This window comes from Cottoperca gobio, chromosome 15 (genome assembly GCF_900634415.1).
Source record: "Cottoperca gobio chromosome 15, fCotGob3.1, whole genome shotgun sequence".
Lineage (NCBI taxonomy): Eukaryota > Metazoa > Chordata > Actinopteri > Perciformes > Bovichtidae > Cottoperca > Cottoperca gobio.
The window spans coordinates 19,060,401-19,083,691 of NC_041369.1; the positions used below are offsets into that span (position 1 = coordinate 19,060,401).

At 45.8% G+C, this 23,291-nt stretch overlaps 1 protein-coding gene across 1 annotated transcript in view; it reads right to left on the bottom strand.

The window, feature by feature from the left end:
• Nucleotides 1-23,291, bottom strand: part of lrpprc (leucine-rich pentatricopeptide repeat containing) — a 46,798-nt gene that overhangs the window by 1,378 nt on the left and 22,129 nt on the right. Inside the window, exons 24-37 of the mRNA XM_029449967.1 lie at nucleotides 19,605-19,729; nucleotides 16,925-17,031; nucleotides 13,607-13,675; nucleotides 13,403-13,493; nucleotides 12,648-12,790; nucleotides 10,898-11,021; nucleotides 10,086-10,212; nucleotides 7,463-7,551; nucleotides 7,181-7,385; nucleotides 5,907-6,034; nucleotides 5,666-5,781; nucleotides 1,871-1,945; nucleotides 1,647-1,731; nucleotides 541-683 (exon numbers count right to left, since the gene is read on the bottom strand). Coding sequence (XP_029305827.1) covers nucleotides 541-683; nucleotides 1,647-1,731; nucleotides 1,871-1,945; nucleotides 5,666-5,781; nucleotides 5,907-6,034; nucleotides 7,181-7,385; nucleotides 7,463-7,551; nucleotides 10,086-10,212; nucleotides 10,898-11,021; nucleotides 12,648-12,790; nucleotides 13,403-13,493; nucleotides 13,607-13,675; nucleotides 16,925-17,031; nucleotides 19,605-19,729 — 1,627 coding nt within the window. The remainder of the gene's footprint in view (nucleotides 1-540; nucleotides 684-1,646; nucleotides 1,732-1,870; nucleotides 1,946-5,665; nucleotides 5,782-5,906; nucleotides 6,035-7,180; nucleotides 7,386-7,462; nucleotides 7,552-10,085; nucleotides 10,213-10,897; nucleotides 11,022-12,647; nucleotides 12,791-13,402; nucleotides 13,494-13,606; nucleotides 13,676-16,924; nucleotides 17,032-19,604; nucleotides 19,730-23,291) is intronic.

Here is a 23,291-nt window from a genome sequence, read left to right on the forward strand (position 1 = left end):
CTCCTTCTATCTTTGCACTGCAGGTGAGTGATGGGAACGTAAGAGGTGGGCTTCGGTCTACACCTGCCTCGAGGGGACAGCGCATTAAAGTGCTGGGGCTGAGAGGTGTGTGTGTGTGTGTGTGTGTGTGTCTCCTCTGCCAAAAATAGGCTTACATCAAGTTACAAACTGTGCAATGTGCTGAAATGCTCAAAAACACTGAGCCAGAAACAGAGAGCGGCTTTCGCAGTGACACCATCTCTCTTACACAATACATGCACTCTGACGCACGCACCCACGTTGTTCATGTATGAATTAATAAGGATGGGTGTGTGTGTGTGTGTAATTCACTGCTAGTGTAACGTAGGGTTGGGAGATTTACATCATCATGTTACCCACATTTATATCAAGCAAACTGTAATAAAGAGTTATTTAAGTTTTAGTGTGAGGAGTTTATGTCATTTATAAACCGTGGCAGCACAGATCGTTGCACTGAAGATCAATCCCCAGCTCCAGTTAGTCGTGTGTGTGTGTGTGTGTGTGTGTGTGAGTGTGACTCACTGGGGGCTCAGTGAAGGGCACCGTCTCTCCTTCCTTGCGGTAAAGCTGAGCAAGCCGTTTGAGTGACAGCTCGTCCATTACTATCCCCTCCTTCTGCATGTGCTCTTGCAGAGCCTTGGCTGACGATAAGTCCCCATCTACAACTGAGGGGGGAGAAATGACACACAAAAAACTCAACATGTCAAATTTGAATGAAAACATTTAGGAAAGAAAACATACTTTTTATTGGTGGTGGTCATTTGTCTCTCATTAATTAATTAACAGGGCAGAGAAATACTTTTATACACTTTTAAATATCTAATTATTTAAAAAATGATGGATTCCAAATCATTAACTTTGCGTACACCATCTCCCTCTTCAGGTCGGTGATGTTATGCGAGTGTGAAACAGCCCGAGTGTGTGCGGTTGTGAGCATCAAAGAGGCAAAAGTGGAAAGTAAAGTCACTACCGTCAAAAACAAGAAGAAGAAAAGAGAAAGTTAAAAAGACGAGAAAAGAAAAAACCCTCAAAGAGAAAAATGAAAAAGTACAAACGGGGCGAACAGAGCATCGCTAATTGTGTCCCCTATGACCGTCTTGACCGAGCAGCTAGCTGATGCTAATTAAATAGTCATGTCTGCTCATCTCTGGTGTGACAAGGTACGAAAGAGGGGAGACGGGAGGGTGAGGAGGTGAAGGGGGGGGGGGGGACATGAGGAGAGGATGTAGGTAAAAAGGGCGGGAGGACAAGAAAAGATGGACAGGAGTAAAAAATGTGGGAAGAAAAAGTTGAGTGGTGAACCGTGTTGCGATTAGCACGCTAGGCTAGCCAGGCCAGCTAACTCATTAGAGGACATGTGTTCTTCTCACCCCTGAATGTCTGCCGACACACACACACACACACACACACACACACACACACACACACACACACACACACACACACACACACACACACACACACACACACACACACACACACACACACACACACACACACACACACACACACACACACGCCTTGACCTGATGCATTGTTAATGCGTCCGCTAATGTTGACTTAGCCACAGTACAGCGAGCCAGGGGTGTGTGTGTGTGTGTGTGTGTGTGTGTGTCTCTCTCACTTACCATGAGATTTCATCAGGTACGAGTACAGCACATCCTTCCCAGTGAAGTCTGGAATCAGGCTCAGCAGAGTCTTGATCTTGCCCGCCTGTGCACACAAATATTAATTTACATACGAAAACAATATCGTTGATTAACTTAGTCAGTACAATGTCATCATTGCTAACAAGAACAACTCGTCTACTATTCTTGTCATGAATCCTTGGAGGGGTCTGAGTGTTTGTTACCTGTCCAGGAATCTGCGCCTTCTGAGACAAGTAGGAAATCAACACATCCTCCTGTTGAGCCACAGCGTTACAGCGCTACAGCAAGACGAGAGGGACAAAAGACACGTGTGAGACGCAACACGAGGCTTCTGGAAGTCTCCAACTCCAACATGCACTCCAACACACCCCCCCGCAACAGCCTTCACACCCACACTCGGGTTAAAAGGTTAATTATGGATTTAATAACTACTCGTTTCTTCATGAATTTAAATGTATAGCACGGAAGCATAATGATCCTCACTTAGTCACGTTGAAGGCCACATCGAGCACTCAGTGGAAATGTATATATATGTAAAGTATTGTAGAAGTAAAGCCGGAGCCTGTACAGCTTTAAGACTTTAATCAATTACTCAAAGACAGGACGTAAAAGGGATGATAGACAACAGGCGAGAGGGAGAAAAGGTGTCAACAAACAAACTTCTAACAATAAATCCTCCTGTATTCATGTTGCAACGCGACAGAAAGGATCCCTGAGAGGGTTTGAACTCTCACACTGGTTCTATACCTCAAACTAATACTTAGCATTTCTCTACAACAGTTTACTTTCATTGACCTACATGTATACACTAATATGATACAGGGGTTAAAGCTAAATAATTCATATTCCTCAGAGGCCCCCACCTTTGATAAAGAAAAGGCGGGGTGCCTTTTATTCATTTCAGGGAGTAAAAGACATCTTGTTATCACATAAACACTTCAGAATACATACATTACCTTAACACAGATGTATATGTGTTGCAGAATAAACCCTTTGCCTTCATACCCGGCAGCAGGGAGACATTTTATTCCGTCATGGCTGCTTTGTGGGTAAAATGACAGCAGATTCTGACTCCGTGTTGATGCTGATATGAAACTAATACATTTTGGTGCAACGGACCTTAATAATAAGATATAAATTAAATGACACAAAAATGTAGAAATAACGAGAGAAATCTGAACGTTTAACCTGTGTGTGTGTGTGTGTGTGTGTGTGTGTGTGTGTGTGTGTAGGGGATGCATTAACGTTGTGAGTGAGTGAGTTCTCCTGGCTGAGCAGCAATGAGGTCCGATTACTAGCGAGTCGGAAACTAACGTGTTTCGCTCCTTCTGCACCTCGTACAGAATTAAAGGCGAGTGGCCTGTAAGGCTTTTACCAGGATGACGACACACACACACACACACACACACACACACACACACACACACACACACACACACACACACAGCGGCAGAACGGCTTGAGTACAATCAGGCAATTAGACCAACACTATGCCACTTCACTCGACTTTGCTCCGTGCTCTCTCTCTCACTCGCCCCTCTGCTTTCTTTCCCCCTCGCTACACCGACCGCTCCCAAAGGTGACGCCACAACCAACCGGGCCGCCCCTGCTCCTCACACGTACGGCCTAAAAGCTCTGCATACCCAGGGAATGCTTCCTCCTTTTCCTCAATGACCTCCCTCCCAACACACACACACGCATGTACGCAGTTGTGGACGAGTCTGTAAAGCTCCTGCCTCACTGCTTCCTTCCGTCGCCGTTTCACTTCTTAAAGACTAACTCCATCGCTCTCGCTCCACCACCGACCTCCCCTCCTCCTCTCCTGATAGCCATGTCATCATTATTGTCTGCTCGCCTACTTAAAAGCTTTTCGGAGTTTCGGTCTTCACTTATGATGGGATGGCGGAGTCGGGCCGCTACCCTCCAGTGAGCCCGGGAGAGAGCGGCGTGTGAGGCCGTGACGAGGGACAAGAAGGAGCACGCCAGTTTAACCCGGGTCACTTCAACGGAGTCTGAACTCAAAGTTAACACGAGACAAACGGGAGAACATGTTTTTGGAGTCGTCTTCGCCGTTAGATGTCCTCGTAGTTTCACTTTCTGACACTAGGAGCAATTTTGTTTTCCTGTTCCACATGTTCGGGGTTGAAGAGGCACCCTCCACCACGTAACTGCTGCCTCCAACATTTACATAACAAGCCGTGACGTTCAGCTGCCTTCCTGCTTAAAGCGTGTTTCAAACTCCTTCCAAAGTTTAAATGTCTGTAAAGCACTTTAAACTCTGCGTGAACTGTTCTGTGTTCAGTGCAAGACTCGTACGCCATGTTTGACTGCATAACGACAGACGATCACAAAATCTTCCTCGGCTTGTTCTTCTGTAGATTGACCCGTTTGACTTGTTCTTGAAAGGGGGGGGGGGGGGGGGGGGGGAGCGAGCCAAGATGCATATCAAGCAAGAAGCATATTATAGCATTAAAATCATGTAATCCATAGGTTGTGTTTAAATAGTGATGAAGGATGAGAGCAGTAAGTAAAGTATCTGTTCATTAACATGCACGCTCGTCAGGCATCCCTGTTTAAAGATTGAGAGGGATAATCACTCCAGACGTCAGGCACACGTCTCCCCCATGTCTGAGTGTGTGTGTGTCTTTCAGTTTCCTTCAGTGTTAGTGTGAGCCAGAAGAGCTGCTGTAGCCCACCTGCTTGGCAAATGAAAGATGAAGGCAGGCGTCCGCACAAAGCACAGTTTTGACTCAGGTTTAAAAAGTGATGAAGTGATGAAGTGAGGGGGGGGAAAGAGATACATGTGTTCATTAGTGTGCGCTGGAGTCACACGTGCAACTGCATGACAGGTAATCACTCAGCGAGTGACGTAATCTTTAGAGGACAAGAGGAGAGTCTTCATCTCCATGTTTGTGTGTTTCGATGAGAGTTTCTTCATCTTCCACCGCGTCCTCCGCGTCCTCCACGTCCTCCACGTCTCTCACCCACCTAGCTTATATACATATTCATGTCCCCGGGCTCAATGCAAAGTCATTGAGCTGTAATGTATGAACTGTGTTGAATAAGTGAAGCAGCGGGAGGCCAATGTCAGACCAACAGACTCATTTGGTGGAATGTGGGGGAAGCACTTCCTGACATAAATGTGAGGCCGGATGAATAAGTCAACAACTGACAACTGGACGAATACCTGGGGGAGTTGTGATGGACTCCATTCGTCACCACTTCCCTGGTTGATTTGTGTTTTTTTGCAGATTTGAATGACTTTGATGTAATAATGTAGTCAAGAGCGAGACACTCAAATGGAGAAGTGTGCACCGGGACAGAATGCTCCAGATGATTTCAAATTTAGTTGAAGTGGTCACAAAAAGTGGGGGGGGGGGGGGGGAAATCCTTTTTACAGATCTTCTCCCTCATGTTGTGCAGAGATAACCTAAATAATGAAGAGTAGTACCTGCACGTTACCCTCAGCTGCAGCTTCTGAGTCACACGTTCAGACACGCATTTACAGCCTTCGTCTTCTCGTCTTCACACAAAGACAAAGTGGAGAGTAATAAATGCATGCGTGATGACAAACGGTCTGACCTGAAAGCCGTGGATTTCTTCTTCTTTGTGTTTAAATAGTAATGAAGACGAGTGAGTGAGAGCGAGTCCTGTATGTTTATGCATTTGCATGAATGCTGCTCGATTTCCCTCCAGTGTTAATAAGAGTGTAACTCATCTCAGCCTGTGTACCACAACAAAACATCTGAGAACCTGACACACACACACACACACACACACACACACACAGTACAGTAGCTTAACCATCCCAAACCCAGCAGTTAAATATTAAATATAAATGAGAATAGCAAATTTGAATCTCCAAACATACCTTTGGATAACACTGAGCTCAAAACACACCAGTGATCTTTCACACGACGACTTCTCTTGCTTACAGCTTTGGGGAACGAACACAGACACAGACACACACACACACACACACACACACAAGTACTCACTGCAAGCATGAACTTGGCGTCCTCAATTTTGTCGAAATCCAGCAGCTGGAGGAAGAGTTGTGAAGCTGGTTTGTAGCAGGCAAACTGGTTGGCTAGCCGCTCTGCCATAATACTCACTGCAACACAGCAGGTACACTTCATCATTATGTGGGTTCTTCATCATTCTTAGAGTCATTTTGCTTGTGGTTTTATATCTTATATTTCTTTCTGAATACATGTATTCATCGTGTGTGTTTCTTACACTTGTCCCAGGCTTTGTCATCGTTATCCTCCAAGACCTTTCTCAAGACGAAGGACATATTGGGGTTTTGAATGTCTTGACTTGTGAAGACTGCTTCCAGCCCGTCCACGGCCGACTCCAGGTCGCCACTGAAGAGGGCAACAGGAATACAAAGGTTCATTTAGATACAACGGTTCAAAGCTGCACATCTTCTGACAGATGATGAGGAGGAAGACTTCGGTGAGGAACATATGCTTCAAATACATTATGGGAAACTGGCCCGACTGAAGAATAGAAACTTCTCCCACGTGTTGTTTTTAGACTTTGGACATTTTTAGTAATTAAATATTAAAATCCTCACATTTCATTTGTTCCCTCCCACCCAGAGCTCGTTCTTCCACTGATGCTCGCTCACACTGTGAAATGTTTTTCTGCTGAGGTTGCTACAACCAAACAAAGCCTGCACACCAACGCTCTACAAATCTAAAACAACTCAATCTGGCAACCCGACCTCGCTACTAACACTTTACGCTCCCTGCTCCCTCCCACCGCCAGCAGTCGTAATGAATATTTAACATACAGGGTGTGTGTATGTGTGTGTGTGTACGTGTGAGAGCGTTCCAGAGGTGGGGGAACATATCTACGCTGATTGTTGCGACTAGGACCGTCTGAATAATTCAGCGGGGGGCCCCTCTAAATGTGGCGCTCCGCTTTCCGGGACTGCTTGCTTTTCCGCCCCGGCTCTTAACCAGTCAGCTTGACTCAGATACAGCGGGGACGCACGTGTCAGAGCCGCTCAGAGCGCAGCTCGCGGAGGTCAGGGTTCAAGCTGACAGGCCTGCACTGCGATGGCCAATCGGGCGTGAGACTGTCTTGCTATTCTTCACTTCCTGCTGTCCCTCCGAGATGGCACGGCGACGCTTGCCGCTCCGGCTGGGCGACAGCGCTAATGCGGCGAGTGGCGCGATGAAAGTTTGATGCTCAATGTGTTTTATATATTTGTCCTCTGTTGTTTGAGAAGCAACAAAGCAGAAGTGGAGGATGGGTGTTTTCATGACATTAAAAGGAACCCATGAATAATCCTATTACGCCTGTGTTTCCTATTTGTACTTGACGCCCCACTCGCCCTGCGAGCTTTTACTTAGTGTGTCAACATGGCTCTCGTCACAACCTGCTCCTTGGCATTGCATGAAACTGTATTACTGAGCGGCACACAAGAGACGAACAGAGTTTACACAACAGCACAACACATGGACGGGTTGCATCATACTGTAAATGTTTAACACTAAACTTACTTCTTGATGTGTGCGATGGCTGTATTGTTGATAAACACCATGGTGGACAGGGTGAGGTTCATGTCGAGGTTCTTAATCAGCGACTGCACTTCCTGGATCCCGGTCGCATCGCCACGGCTACCCATGGCCTGAACCAGTCTGGTGATGGCGAGCTTCGAGGGAACCTTTTTCTCCTGCAGCATGGACTTCAGCTGCTCGAGAGCATCTGTGGAGGAGTGCAAGAGGTGAGTATACGTGCAGGAAATAAGTATGTACGAGTGCACACACACACACACACACTACCTTCAGCGTGGCCTTTCTTGCTTTGTGTGACGATGAGCAGATTGGTGGCGATTTCACTCAGCTGGAAGGCCGGCAGACGAGACTTCGCACTGAGGAAGACGCAGAGTGTGTATCATTATCACCGTTCAACTACACACTTCTTATTCGAGTCGGCCTGTTAAAAATAACTCTCAACAACCTGCAGTACAATCAAGACCACACATACCCAAACTGACAATATCAATATATACTAAAGTGTGCAATATTAATATTTCCTCTGTGCAATAATGTGCTTGTGAAGTTTATCCATAACGAGGGGATCGGGGTGACGCCATCCCGTCGGCCCATTAGTGTGTAATGTAATCCCGTGCTGGATGAGCCGTTTCAATGGAACGACGCAAATCCATATCGATATTTTACACGGCTATTAGAAAGTCCATTATTTCTAACTTTAGAGCCGATAGTGTACTCTACCGTTAAAAACGGATCTTTATAATCTGCGAGGACAGATAATGTCTCTGTGGCGTCTTAGTCTTCTTGGTCCATTATAAGGCATCACATACAGAAACACATTCGACTGCACGGAGACAGAGCGGATCAACACATGAGCTGAGCGATGGAAGACAATGGGAACACATGTGATTGACAGCATGTCTGAGCCTCTTGTAAAGCGCTCGCTGTAACCCTGAAAAGAATACAGACATCAAACAGTTGATTACTTCCTGCTGAGCCGCCGCACGTGTGCGTTCGTATATCTGCGCGTGGTATTATGCGAGAGGATGAGACAGGGTCAGGCTGAACGGCTGCAGCATTGAGGCCCGCGCTCATCACATCTTCCTCCCCGGCGTTCCCTCCCTCGCTCCGTCTGCTCGCCTATTTGCCGTCCCTTTCAGCCCTCCTCCTTTTCATTTCTTTGCCACTAAAACCTCAATCAAGCCTGCCTCCCGTCTTTTTATGTTATTTGTCATTATAGCCCTGCGACCAGATTAATCCGTCCGCTCAATTGAGCATCAGGCCGGCAATCCTTATCACCACGGCGACACCAGGCCAAGCAGCATCCGGCGGCCGCTGTGACGGGGTCAAGGCGGAGATTGGAGCGGTAACAGGGTCGCCGACGGATTGGCCTGGAGACCAAGCAGTGGGGGAGTGGGGTCAGAATTATTCTTATCGGGTGGGTGAGAGAGTGTCTCTCTCTGTCTCTCTCTCTCTCTCTCTCTCTCTCTCTCTCTCTCTCTCTCTCTCTCTCTCTCTCTCTCTCTCTCTCTCTCCTCTCTCTCTCTCTCTCTCTCTCTCTCTCCCTCTCTCTCCCTCTCTCTCCCTCTCTCTCCCTCTCTCTCCCTCTCTCCCTCTCTCTCTCTCTCCCTCTCCCTCAGCACCCCGCTGCTCAATTCTGTACAGATTACCCAAAAACAAACACGCACACACAGAGAATTAATGCCTATAGCGTCTTCATTAACCTCGTACGTGATTAAATCTAGCCCTCCTCGCCTCCTTCACTCCCCCTTTTCCAGTTTAGCTCTTTTTATCTCTTCTCTTCCCTTTCCTCCCCATTTCCATCTCCCCCCCCCCCCCCCGACTCTCCTCTCAGCTCATTTCACTTCTCATTTAGAGTGCAGATAAACGAAGCTTTTATCCAGGCAGGGATGCCACAAACCAATTCAAAGACAGAGACTGGAGATGGGTTATCACTTGTATTGCCTTTGCGCTTGTTGAAACAGCGGTCTAAAAATTGATACGATTATTTCTCATAACATAAGAGTGAAACATGTAGAGAGCCCAAAACAGGGAAGAGACTGATAGTGTAATGGATGTTTTTACATGTCTTCTTCCCTACAAATTATTAACTGCATCTCTTCTTTCAGCGTATCATGTCATTATATTATCATCTGATTCCAGCACTTTGCTTCTGTGCGTCTCCTCTGCAGAGAGAAAGTGAAATAAAGAGAGAGACAAGAGGAGATAAAGCTCAGCTCAGATCTCTAATACTTCTGTCTGTCCGTCCGTTTGTCTCCAGGCTCAAGCCCCGAAACACAACAACACATGATACATTACTAATTGGAAGAAGATTGATGTTTTTGCGCAAAATCACCCGCTTCCCAGAAAACCTAAATTAATCTGTACACCCGAGAGTGTGTGTGTGTGTGTGTATCTTGGGGCTTAGTAAGAACCACTGTTCATATCCAGCAGGGCCGAGTGTGTCAGCACACAATCAGTTTATAATCCTCATGTCTATTGAGGAGGTTTTTAGCCTGCGGTGACCTGGTGCCACAGACTGAGGAGACGGGGAACGTAGCGGAGCATTAACCGCACTACAAGTTCAGGTTCTTTGCGTTTATATACGAAGATACACTGCGGTGCATAATTAGAATCTATAATCTGAACCAACAAAACACACTTAAAAAAGGGATGGGCCCTTGGTAATCAACAGCTGGTTATTGCAAATGTGATAAAAACCCATGTTAATTAGTAATAATCTGATTATTTTCTAGATTAATTGATTAATAACCACCAGTGAAATGAATCATTAGTTGCAGCCCTAATTAGGAATCAAGCCAAACCTGATAATCTGGGTGGGAACTGTTCAAACATACTTACATTATACCGTTTGCTTGGAATAAATAGTTGTGGTGTTTCTTTCACTTACATGTCCTTGACTTCCATGGCATCCTCAAAGCATCCCTTGGCCAACATGCTGCGGATCAGTTGATCGAAAACAGTGGCGTCTAATGAGACGTCCTTTTCAATGGCTTCCTTTAACAACTTATAGGCTTCTGCAGAGAGAAAACAGGAGTCAGAGGTTGAACAGGGGAGATTATCTTCACGAATGTCTAGTGTTGAAATGCAATGTTAGCATCTTCAATGAGTAGTTCTAAGTCTGTCTGAGGCTCCATCAAACAATATGTTTCATATCAAAACTGAAACTTTGAAGTCAGTGTGATCTCAAAGTGTTGCTAAGATTAAACACTCAGTTCTTGCAGCTCTACGCAGCTTTTAAGACGTCAGTATTCTTCAACTGAGCTGCCTGTCAGATGGTCCAATAGCTTCTGAACACACACACACACACACACACACACACACACACACACACACACACACACACACACACACACACACACACACACACACACACACACACACACACACACACACACACACACACACACACACACAGAACTGGGAGAGGATGTGTCCAACAGTTATTTTAACTTTCCAAAACTGCCAATCCAACAGTTGATGCAGCAGCTGGCAGGGTGTGCGAAGGTGAGGAGGCATGCAGGGGTACACTTTAAAAACCTTCAGGGATAGATGGTCATTAAGTTTGCATCCTTACCCCCCATATTTGATCGCATCGCCCCCCCCTCAATATGCCGAGCAGAAAAACCTGCTTAATACTACAGACAGCGATTAACAACCTTTATGGAGGGGCAACAACACTGGGACCTCCTGCAGCTTTACCTTGGGGTTCGCCCTTTTTACTTTGGGCGACCACACGGGCCCAATATGGAGAAGCATCTTCGGCTCGGCGGGGGGTCGTTTCCTCCTTGACCTGCGGTGTGACGTCAGCTTCTTGGAACCAGCTCTGTGATTAACACACACACAAATAAACCGGCGATAAAACTGATGTTTCCTTTTAATAGCACACACACACACACACACACACACACACACTGATCTGGTGTATGTACGTGTGCAATAATGCTGGGCAGGCAGGGCAGGGTCCCCTAATGCTCGGTCACCCGTGTAGCAGGGAGGGGAGGGGGTTAAGCTGTATTGGCTAGGGGCAAATTAGATCTGGCACCCCAGGGGCAAAAAGGAAAGTGTGTGTGCGTTAGAGAATGCGTGTGTGTGTCAGAGCAGGGGTGTCAACTTAAGAGCCCCAGGGGTCACCAAGTTCATCGCTCCAGGCAACAGCAATCACTTTCTCTCTCATCATGCTCGGGGGCTATTGGAGCACATGCAAACCAAAGCTGAGGAAGAAAGGCAGCAGCAGAGCACGCTGACATTATATTATCTGACGGCAAACTCCCCTCCTGGATTCAAATTTGTTGAATACACATTTTGTGGTGTTCTGGTCAGAATCGAGGCCACAGATGCAGAAAGGATGTAACTAAGAATCCAGCGGCGGCCATATGGTGGCATTTAGCGGCGGGCTAAATTAGTCTGGCATTACAGATTTACAGACAGATCAACATGTAATTCCTTTCACCAGCCAGCCAGTCTGATTGACCACACTTCAGATCAGAGCTTCAATCCTGTTTCCTCTGCATGTAATGAACAGAGGCTTAAAGTGGAGCGGGGTGAGGACGAGGGGGGGGGGGGGGGGGGGCTGTACGGAGAGAGTAGTTTAGAAGAGTTTTCAGGAGGTTCTTTGGGGGTTAGATCCTATGATGAGAGGTTGGGATCAGCTTGCTCTTTGATTAATCTATGCCGTATGGAAATAATTCGGGATGAGACCATTGTATTATAAATGACGGAGAGCAGCTTCAGTTTATATGTGGCTATACTCAACACTCAAGGAGCGATATCAGTAATGTTCTGTACATCTCGTATACACTAATGTCATGTTATACATTTAGAGAGGAACATTCTACAAGCTTAGTCCACAGACAGAGGTCGTTCACTTGATCTGTCTGAATCTTTAAGATAATTAATGAATGTTCTCATATATATATATATATATGCCTTTAATATACAAGTTATCCTTTCTAATGGTAGGATGGATAACATATGATGAGCTGCAGTATCTCTTGTGTATTTTTCGAGCACACCTCTAATGACAAGGTCGGGCTGACCTTTATAATCTATTAAAAGCCTTAAAAAACATTAGCGTCACAAGTTGCCAGATCCCAAGGGGGGAAATCTTTCTGTACAATTAAAGCTCCAATATGACAAAGATTAAATGTACAATGTACATACAAACAAGCTGGAAAGTATTTAAGGATATACGAGATCATCAAGGGTACCTGATCAAGGAAGGGACATGCACAGTCTCAGTGATGCTTGTGTGTTATGTTTGACCTCGGGCACTTTTAAAGTCCTCCAGAGCTCCTGGGAATCTCCGGGCCTTTGCTTTCAGCTTTATCTGCTTCGCTTCATCCCCCCCCTACCCCCCCCTTCAGGAACCTCCTGGCAATTCTTCTTCTGAATAACAGATCTGTCTAATGAGCGTGACTGCCATGTGCACATTATAACACCGGGGTCTTACCTCGGCCACCTCAAAGGGCACCTTCTGGCCGTTACTCTTCAAGATCTCTGCCAGTATACGCAGCGTCCTCTCCCGGGGAATGACGTTCTCCTCCTGCATCTTCGTCCACATTGCTTCTGCCTTCTGCCAGTCGTTTGTCTCTTCTGGACACAACAAGAAACAAAGCAGCGGGAATAAAACAAAGTTTGTTATGATCATGACACACACACACACACACACACACACACACACACACACTCACACTCACACTCACACTCACACTCACACTCACACTCACACTCACACTCACGTGGTTGTCAGTCCATAATGTTAATCACTCAGCCTGCAGCAGAGAGTAATTTCAGGCAAAGCTGAGAGAGGGCAATCAAAGCACTAATATGATCAACTGACTGACTCTCAACTATGCTGTAATTTAGGAAACACACCAACTAGGAGGTGTGTGTGTGTGTGTGTGTGTGTGCGTGTGTGTGTGTGATGGGCTGACAATCAGCTTCTACACTCCAATCACAACTGTTATCTACTCTGCTCCCCACTGCAGCAATCACACCATGTCTTCTGCTCTTACTTCTGACTGATCCCATTCTCCTTAACACACACACACACACACACACACACACACACACACACACACACACACACACAGGTGGGAGGTCACGGCAGCTGAGGAGATTGGGGTAAGTGGGAGGTGGCAAACAGAGAAATACCAATTCTTTCAGAAACACAAGCAGACAAATGAAAGACAGAAAGAGCCTTACTGCAGAGACGGAGGATGTAACTGTACATCTCATCTCTGTCGCAATCAAACAGCTTATCAGTCAGGTCCACCATATGCTCCAAGGCCTCCATCTAAAAAACACAAACACAACAATACAGAATTATAGCTGGAATTTTGGTATTTTTACTTATTTGCATGTGCAGGCAGTGTGTGTGTGTGTGTGTGTGTGTGTGTGTAAGCTTACTGCTTTGGTTTCAATGCATTTCTCTGCAAACCATAGCAGGCGTAGAGGCTTTGCCCTCAGCCCAGGCGTCTACATAAAAGGAGAAACAGAAGAGAAGTTCTGTGTGAATCATACAGAAGATAAACTGCAGTGAACTTCCCCTGAGCGTGTGCGGCTGTCTACATCAAAAACCATCACATCAAGACTATATCTAAAGGTTATTTTAATTGTTATTCTTAATATGGATTGACGCTGTGCTTTGTTCTTGATGTTAAGGATAAAGCACAGAGTAATCCGTCTTTGTTTCTACAGGTTAAAAAACAATCTAAATAGATGGAAGGAAAGCATTCAGGTTTAAAACAGGCGTGTAGTGCTACCAATGATATGCAGATAGACTGCGTGTGTGGGCTGTCAAATAAGGGCTGACATAGATTGATCTGCAGGCTCGTGTAGCAAAGATTTAGCGTGATATGTGGAGTGACTAGATGATTATTATCATGGAATAACAGTGATCAGGATTTCATCTGTCTCTTGGGGCTTTGATACAATCTGAATAAGACTAGGATTGAGAAATGTCGCCCTCACTCTCTTCCTGGTAATCTGAAAAAGAGAGAGAGAGAGAGAGAGAGAGAGAGAGAGCGATCTGCCAGGAAGTTAATCTGAACGGGGATCAACAACGCTCAATCCCCGCTGGCCTCTTTGATGGGAGCCCATCATACTGTGAGAGGATGTGGAAAGTCAAGAAAAGACGGGCTTCATCCCTTTCTCTGACCATCCCTCACTGCAGTCATCCTTTCCTCTTTCAATCCCCTCTTCTCTCAATCCCTCCCTCCTCCAAATCTCCCCTGCTCCTATTCGCTCTTGCCCCCCCTGGCTCTCTATCCGGCCCAGGCAAAGGCATTATGTTCTTACCCAACCAGCCAAAAGGGACAAATTAAAATGTGTGTTCTCTCTCTCTCTCTCTCTCTCTCTCTCTCTCAGTCTGTCTAATCTTCTTAGAGACTAAGGCCCAGTGCGAGAGCTCCATCTTTTTTTTTTTTTGCCTCCGATTCCCTTTACTTGGTAAAGTCTTGCGGGCTGAAAGCAGCCTTCTGCACATCTACTCCCAAACACACACACACACACACACACACACACACGAATATGTTTGGGATTTTGAATCAGTCGAGACAAATCTCCCTAATCTGGGCAGAAAACTAAATCCTCAGAAATAAGAAGGCACGTCACTTACACACGCTCGGGTGGATCAAAAGAATACAAAGTAGAAACAACAGGACAGACACTCACTTTCAGAAAGAGATAATGGAAAAATGTCATCAGGTCAGATTATCAGGACAATCCTCACCGACACACACACACACACACACACACACACACACACACACACATCAGCGAGTGTATTACAGTCCATCGCTCTGCCTCTTTAAGAGTCTCGTGTGCTGTTTAGATGCTTCCCTTCTCATCCCGATACATACGTCCACAAAAAGAAACAGATAGAGCCGACCTCGTCTCACCTCCACTCAACAAACCCTCTCCATCTCAATTCCTAATGTTCTAATTCCACTAATCACCAGTCCACTTAATCCACACACACGGCCAAACCCCTCTCCCTAACACAAAAACACATAATGGCTCACCACTCTTTAGCAATACTACCTAACCTTGACCATCGCACACATGTGCGTGCCGCAATAATAGGCCGGGCCACCTGACAATCCTCTACCTAACCTTGACCATTTCGCACAAAATTGGCCACCTTTCTCTATCATTACATTTAATTAGCTGTGATTAATCAGCTGGCAATTATACCAAACACAGCGCAGAGAGACACCACTCTGGACAGCCACTTGACGCTCTTAGAGGGGGGGGGGGGGGGGGGGGGGGGGGGAGTATTTTTGTCATTGAGTGCATGTATGCATATTTGAGTGATAGATATGATTCTATTGTATTATCGCAAGATATCCGGCGGCATAAAAGTATAAGTGACAGTTCAGACGGGAACTTTCTGTTCACACACTTCCTAAGACCCCCGGCTCCAGTCCTGGATGTGAAGCTTCGCGTTGGACAAAGCGACTCACTTTGAGATGCCACACATTAGGCGTACACATAAGTGTTGGCTTAAAAACAATGTAATAATGATGTGACACTTCATACCCTAAACAATACAGATACAAAGGAAGCCCTTACATGTAGAAGGAGCCAGATCATCAAAGTGTTTCTGGGTTATAATCTGAGAAATGATCTGTTATTGAGTGTAAGGGGTCAGTGAAGAGCTAATGTTTCTAATGCAAACTCTAAAGCTGTTGATAACTGAAGCGGCTCCATTGTTATCGTACCATTAGAGATCTGCAGGTTTCAACTCAAGCTGCGTGTCCATGACAAAGTAAAACCTTAACGCTTAAAGTCTCTTTAACCTTCATCTTCTGCTGACATCAAGGACAACATGTACATCTGTGCTCCATTTACAAAGCATCCCCAATCTCACACATCGATGGCATGCATCTCCGTTATAAGAAGAATAATCTTGCAGAACAATAACATGTTAATATTAAAAGAGGGTTTGAAAATCCTCAAGCGGGACAAAGCCTTCTTTTAGTGCACACCAGGACACGGGAGAGTGCGGAGTCACAGAGAGTTTGGTGCTCATCCTGATCAGACAACATAATGGCCGTGTTTGCTTTCCTCTGAGGTCAGGCTCATCCCTCTATTTGTTTGTTCATCAATCCCTCTGGGAAAATCGCTTCTTATCTGCCCGCTTTGCCCCTCTCTTTTTCCTCACACTAATCTACAGGGCTTATAGCTGGACTTAAGATGACAAGGATATAAATATTCATAAAATATTCAGGTCAGACGAGCCACAATAACAATGAGAGCATGGCTTTTACATTATGCATGCTCATGACAGTCGTGCAGATGTGATTGTCTTTCGTCAGGTAGCTCCTCTGAGATCCAGTCTAACAAATACAAATACCACTCTTCCGAGTTTGCATACCTGTGAAATCCGGCCCGATTATGGATCATTACTTACGCTGGAGATCGTCAAGTCAGAAAAATCTGCTCAGCCCAAATCACCCAAACTAGTTTTGACATTGAAATCGAGGTTGGTTATAATTGGAAACACCTAGATATGGTTACAATACTATAGGAAAGACCCGATCAAATCTGACCAAGCTTTGGTGCGTGACAGCTTTCCACACTACAGACATGATACCTCTGGCACCATCTGTTCAAACGGATGAAATAACAACTACATGGTTTATTAAAAGAGCTTCATTTAAGTCACCTTTTGAAAACTAGGAGAGATTAGCCTCTGTAGTCCCTTTGTATGCGTGTGCGTACCTCAACAATCTTACGAGCCTCGCGGTAGCGGCCTGTCTGCAGGAATGCGAAGAACAGATCGAACAGCATGGTCATCTCTCCTCGCACCTGACTCAAGAAGTCCATGGCTGAAAAGAGAGAGAGAGAGAGAGAGAGAGAGAGAGAGAGAGAGAGACAGAGACAGAGACAGAGAGAGAGAGAGAGAGAGAGAGAGAGAGAGAGAGAGAGAGACAGAGAGACAGAGAGAGAAGAGACAGACAGAGAGACAGAGAGAGAGAGAGAGAGAGAGAGAGAGACAGAGAGAGAGAGAGAGAGAGAGAGAGAGAGAAGCAGACACACGGGAAAACAGAGCAGAGAAAAGGTTGTGAATAAAAATGCCTGCAAGGTAAACAAACACACGGCACACTTCTTCATCTTTTCCTTCTGATTCCATTATTTGGCACAATGTCCCCGGCACAAAGCAGCCATATCAAGCCTGCTCTCAAACAACCACACACACACACAGGTCCCGAATGAAAGCCTAAGCTCTAATGGTAAACTTGCTAAAGCGCTCTGCTCAGCGTTACGTACTATCTCTGTCCAGCAGCTTCAGGACAGGTACCACACACACACACACACACACACTCACACACAGTTATCCAAATGGACCTGCATATTCAGCAAAGCAGAGGAAGAATGAATAATCCCTCTCCCTTTATTTGTCCCCTCATCTGAAGTCAACAGAAAGAGCTTTAATCATTAAGGAATGACTCCATGGTGTGAATCTAACGTAGACACGTTTGGAGTTTCAGACCAGATGGACTAAATGTAAGTAACATTTTCTGCATGCAAATCCTAATTTGAGGTTGTGGTAAAAGACTAAACCACATTGCAAAACGTTCATGCAGCGTTCAATCTGCAGGGTTTGGTCTTCTTTCAGACTAAAGACAGAAAACATCCCAAATACAAATCAAGGTGTTTATTTTATTACACTTTCACTGTTTTGCAGGAGAATCAAATATCATTCATAGCCTGCTTTATATAAGAATTCATTGGAGATGTTTTTTCTTGATCTAAAGCAGTTTGGTGGTTGCCAGATCCTCGGAGAAACCCTTACACGTTGATGCTGGAGCTCCGACAACAAGGTCAGCCGTGCGAGTGGAGATCTTTTGATCCGCTGAAGGCCAGTTTGTTGGAAGTCTGCACTTCTGATGGTTCTAGTACATTTCTGCTTTCATTTCTGACGGTGTATTTTAAAAACAGGCTGCGGCACTCAACATGTCCTCACAATGCAGAGTGTGACTCGAGGTCGATGTCATAAGTCACCCCTCTCTTATGTGGAGGGAGTGGGAGACAGAATCATTTGTTATTTCAAGATGCGCTGGTTGGTTAACACGGGTTTACACGCTGGCCTCTGTCACACAACTCATTTTGGGTGTTTTTTTGAGGGTGCAGAGGGAAGGGTGGATGAAATGGGATGGAAGGAGGTGAAGAGGTGCTCCACGGCACGGTTTCAACCTTTAACGCACTCCAGAGCCACTTGCCCCTGCGGCACGTTGAACTTGACCTTTTCCCCCCCACGCTGCTGTCGACATACGGGAGGCCGTTCAAAACGTGATCATGCGAGGTGCTTCAGCGCGACCCTGGTGTGAACCTCCCTCACTCTCTGGTCCTCTTACACATCGTTGTTGAATTGTTGCCGCTCGTTACCTGCACGTTTAATGCAAACATTGCGCGGGCACTTTGGATTAGCCGTAGCCCCACGCGCAGAAGGTTAAAGTCAAGCAGGAGAAGTTTCAAGAAATATTGGAGTACGTCTGCGAGAAGCACCGACAACAAGTACTGCTATTCTGAACTTTAATAAGGGCATACTAACGAGGCCGTTCTCACACAACAGGCCTTTTAACAAAGTTTATTATTCTGATGGTTAATTACAGCGTTCGACGGTCTGTTTCTGAATAACACACTGTTGCTATGGACACAGCCAGCGGACTTTTTATTTTATTTTATTATTTTATAAGCCAATTAATAAAAATGAACGAGGAGGAGAGCGTCAAATGATTGATTTCTTCAGTAGGCAGGTGTTTCATAAGCAGGATCATGTACGACGAGCAGGTCACCCCTTCAAGCTTCCTGTGTCGCCCTGTCAGGGTTCATTTTTGCAGTAATGATCCGCTCGCCGTACATGATCCCTGACATGTTTGTGCATTTTTTTTTTTTAAATCCATGACTCTCAGGCATCCTGCTGGCCTCTGGGTTTAAGCTGCTGACATTGAACCGCTATGTCCCCAGTTAAAATCCAACAGGGGACCTTTGTTGCATGTCATTTCTGCTTTGTCCTGTCACTTTTGAATGAAAGGCCTGAAACACTTTTGATTTAATTATCTGGGTAACGAGTTTATGGAACCTGACAAAAAATGGTTGACAGATTTAAGGCAGCAGCTACGAATCATTTTAATGTTTAATGTTACTGACCAATTAGGGTTTAGTCGATTAAATGTGCTAAAATACAGAAAATATACGCATGATTTAATGATAAAAAACAAACGTTTTCCAATTTAGAATGACAAAAATGTAAAAGAAAGCAATTACATCTAGAAACTAGAATCATAAAATGCTTGACTTTTAAAAGTGTGTGTGGTAAAATACTAAAGTAAATAATAAGAATTGTGAAATAAATGTTTTAGCACCAGATTTATGGAGAAAAAGACGAATGTTTCACCTTTTTTCAGCAGGTCGGTTTCTCCTTTCTCCACCATCCGAACGAGGAGGTTGTGCATGGGAGGAACAAATTGGCAGAGCTTGCGAGCATCGATTACTGCGTCTAGAGCTCCGGACAGGTCGTCACTGCAGGCACACACACACACACACACACACACACACACACACACACACACACACACACACACACACACACACACACACACACACGAGAGCAGAGAGTAAGTTAGTTGTCAAGTCTGTCCAGTCAATCATGTACAGGATTGTGTTGGTAGAGAAAAGAGTGCATCAAGGGGTGTTAACCTCGTGACCTCCTGTTCAAGCTTTATGACCCTCCGCAACAATACAGGCCTTTCACTTCATGACAGCACAACTGTAGGTGATGAAGCCTTTTGGCCCCAATTCATCATTCTCACAAAATCAGGAACACTCTCACGCACCAGCCGGTGAAGGGCTAATGTCCCTCTGGACAGGCTTTTAGAGAGGAAGCAATACAACAGACAAAAGGACTCGACTGATCTTTGCCCTCTCTGCTATGCTCCTCTTGCGCCTTAGAACTTCTCACACACACTCTCTTCTCTTTTGTCCAACCCTCTTTAACCTCCCCTCATTTCCTCGTCTCTTTCCTCCTCCTCATCCTCTCTCCTCCTTCCTTCCCTTCTCTTTTTCCTCCTCACCATCTCCCGTCTGATTTCACGCTGTCAGCTCTCACTCCCATTCGATGACCTCGCCCCCCAGCTGAGCAATTTAGCAGAAATATGGCAACAACGTTAGACCCCCTCCCCACCACCACCCTCTCATGTCCTTTTCTTGCTAAATCTATCCTCTTATCCTGCCTCGCTTGGCCCGTCCCTCCCAAGCGGCCGAACAAACAGGAAAGCGTGCAGAGGGAGGATGACTGCGCCTGATGGAGTGATAACGAGAAAAGTAGAGAGACGGGCGAAAAGAAGCAAGTGAACGAGAAGCTGAGAGAAGGGGGAGGAAAAGAGACCACTTCAATCCCCTCTATTGTGACAGCGCTGCCATCAATCTGTTGATTGGGTAATTACCATGTCACTCACACAGAGGTCAAAGCAGATAGGGCACCTATGGAGAAGGTAGGGGGCAGAGTAAGTGAATGTGAAACAGATGGATGGACAGAGCGTGAGAGAGACAGACATTGAGAGTGAACGGGTATAATTTCTCAAGTGTTTTCTCTTCTAATCAATTAGACAAGTGGATAAGAGAAATGTGCCCCAAAAGGACCAACAGCCCCCGGAGAACAAATAGGAACTGGTATGACCTTGAGTTCGGCTTGTGTGAGGCAGCAGCCGAAGAGAGCGATGGAGGGAGGAGGAAGTGGAGTGATTAGGGTTGGAAGGTTTAGAGGTCCGCTACTTGAAATGAAGAGGGACAACATTATTCAGCAGCGCCAGTCAAGAGGCTGTTCAACTGCACAACAGTCTGATTGAACAACACAGAAGAGGGACCAAGAGATTTTTGAAAATGAGATAAAGAGTTGGTTGGGGGGGGGGGGGATTTTAGTCCAAAAATCAAACCGACGAGAGGAAAAGTGGCTTATATACACAATTACCTTAACTGTTGTGGTGTCTCACGAGGCGTTTCACAGCGGAGACATTTCTAAGCCACGTCATGTTTCAAAACTCCTTCTCCACATTTGTTTCATCCCTTCCATCTGTCCACCTTATTCTTTCCTCCATCACGCTACTCCACACCTACTTATAATCCCCCCATCCTAATGAGACATCTTAAAAAAAAACATCCCATCACTCTTGGCAAAAAAAAAAAAAAAAAAAAGGCCTGGTGTTGCAATTACACCCCCTCTGCCTTCCCCCCCCTCACTCCGCCCACAGATCCACCCCAAAAGAGAGCTAAGGATGTCGAAAGATGGATAATTTCCCCTAGGTACAATTTAACTGTCACTTTGCGTTGCCATTTACTGCGGCGCACAGCCCTGTTAATGTCCTCAACTTTGCATGTCAGCCACTTTCCAGCCAATTAGGCCCGGAAAAAAAATGGAGCGCTTTGCTCAGTGGAAACCTGAAGGATTAGACAAGGAAGCTCATTTTGCCTCATCTCACCGCCCCTCCCCCCCCCCCCCCCATTTTTCTCTTTTGTTTGGAGGAGATCGGCAGGCCTGTTATCAAGCCACTGTCCTTGCGTGGGGGAGGACAAGGTGTCCATCTTCCGAAAATGCAAAGAAGAATGCGATCATGACACCACTAGCCCACTGCTATACATGTGTGTGTTGAAGAATGGTAATAACTAACGTCAGTGCGCACACACACACACAGACACACACACACACACACACACACGTGACTGAATCTCAAGGCTTCATAATGCATAATGTTGATATGGCAACAGTAGCTAGCAGTTGCAGTATTTACACATGTAGCAGACGCACAGCAGGATGGTTTTCTGCCCACCTGGACAAAGAGAGTCTAATAGTCTCCCTCCTTTTAGCTGCCTTTTGTTCTCTGCCAACTCCTGCAGGAAACATCTGACCGCTTGGTTGGTACATGCTACACTACGTTCACCAGCCGGTTGCTCGTTTGGTGCTCGCTATAGTGAGTTTATCAGTTTTCAAAACATTGAGCTGCCGAGTAGAGCCGAGGGGACCTGCAGTTCTGTGGGTTCATCACTCTGAGCGACGACGTCCTACACAATTTTGTTGACCCTCAGCCATATTGATTCGTGCATGTTGAAGTTAATGGGGCCGTGTTTTGCTGGAGTTAATCTCGCTACATGTATTTTCCCTCCTTGTTGAACTGTCCTATCTTTTCACCTCCGGCTGCTTCGACTAAAGGATTTACTTTTTTCTCTTAACCTCCTTTTATTGGATTCTTTGTCTTTTCATCTTTGGCATTTAGCAAAGGGAGGCTCTCCTCTCGTTTCAGGCCTTACTGAAACTGTATGTACACACAGTATAAGACAATAGGAGCTATTTCCCCCCCCCCGTCTTATCACACATGTCCTGCCAGCTCTTCATTTTGTGTGACTCATTAGCATTTTCTATCGCCAACCACTTCCATAGGGATGTGGCAATCTGGGCTAGCGTAGTAGCAGGTTAGCACATACAACACTGAGCGGACGGGCATAAAGGCTAACGGGGAGGCGCATATGATGGGCTGTCAAGGGCTAATCTGTCGGAGAAGTGTTCATTAAGTCATTAGCACTGACGCAGCGATGAGACGGGTGCAGGCGGGAGTGATGCCTGCTTTGTCCTCTTTCATCTCTTCCCTCCGTCCCTCCTCCTCCCAACTGTCTGTTTGTCCCCTGACTGGCGGAATGAAGAGGTGGAGACGAACGGATGAAGATAAAATATAAAAAGAGGAGAAGAGAGTAAAGAGATGGATTCAACTGGAGCGCAGTAGTCAAGTGTTGTGGTACTCAAAGCTGCCGCTTCAACCCTGCTTTACATCACTAAACATTTCACACTCTTTACGCAGCTTCACAAGAGATGCATTTAATTCTCGTCAAAGCAAAGCTGTAGCTGCAAAGCTTCATTTACGAACTTGCTGTTATACTTCTAACCATTTTCAAGGCTATTTAGTGCTCGAGCCGCTCGGCAGATTCCTCCCTGCAGGAGTTGGATAATGACGAAGATAAAAGCAGAAAGAAGTTTCTGCTGTTTGTTGTTCAAAGAAGCGACGCACTCTCCAAACAACAATCTGCGCTATGCTCA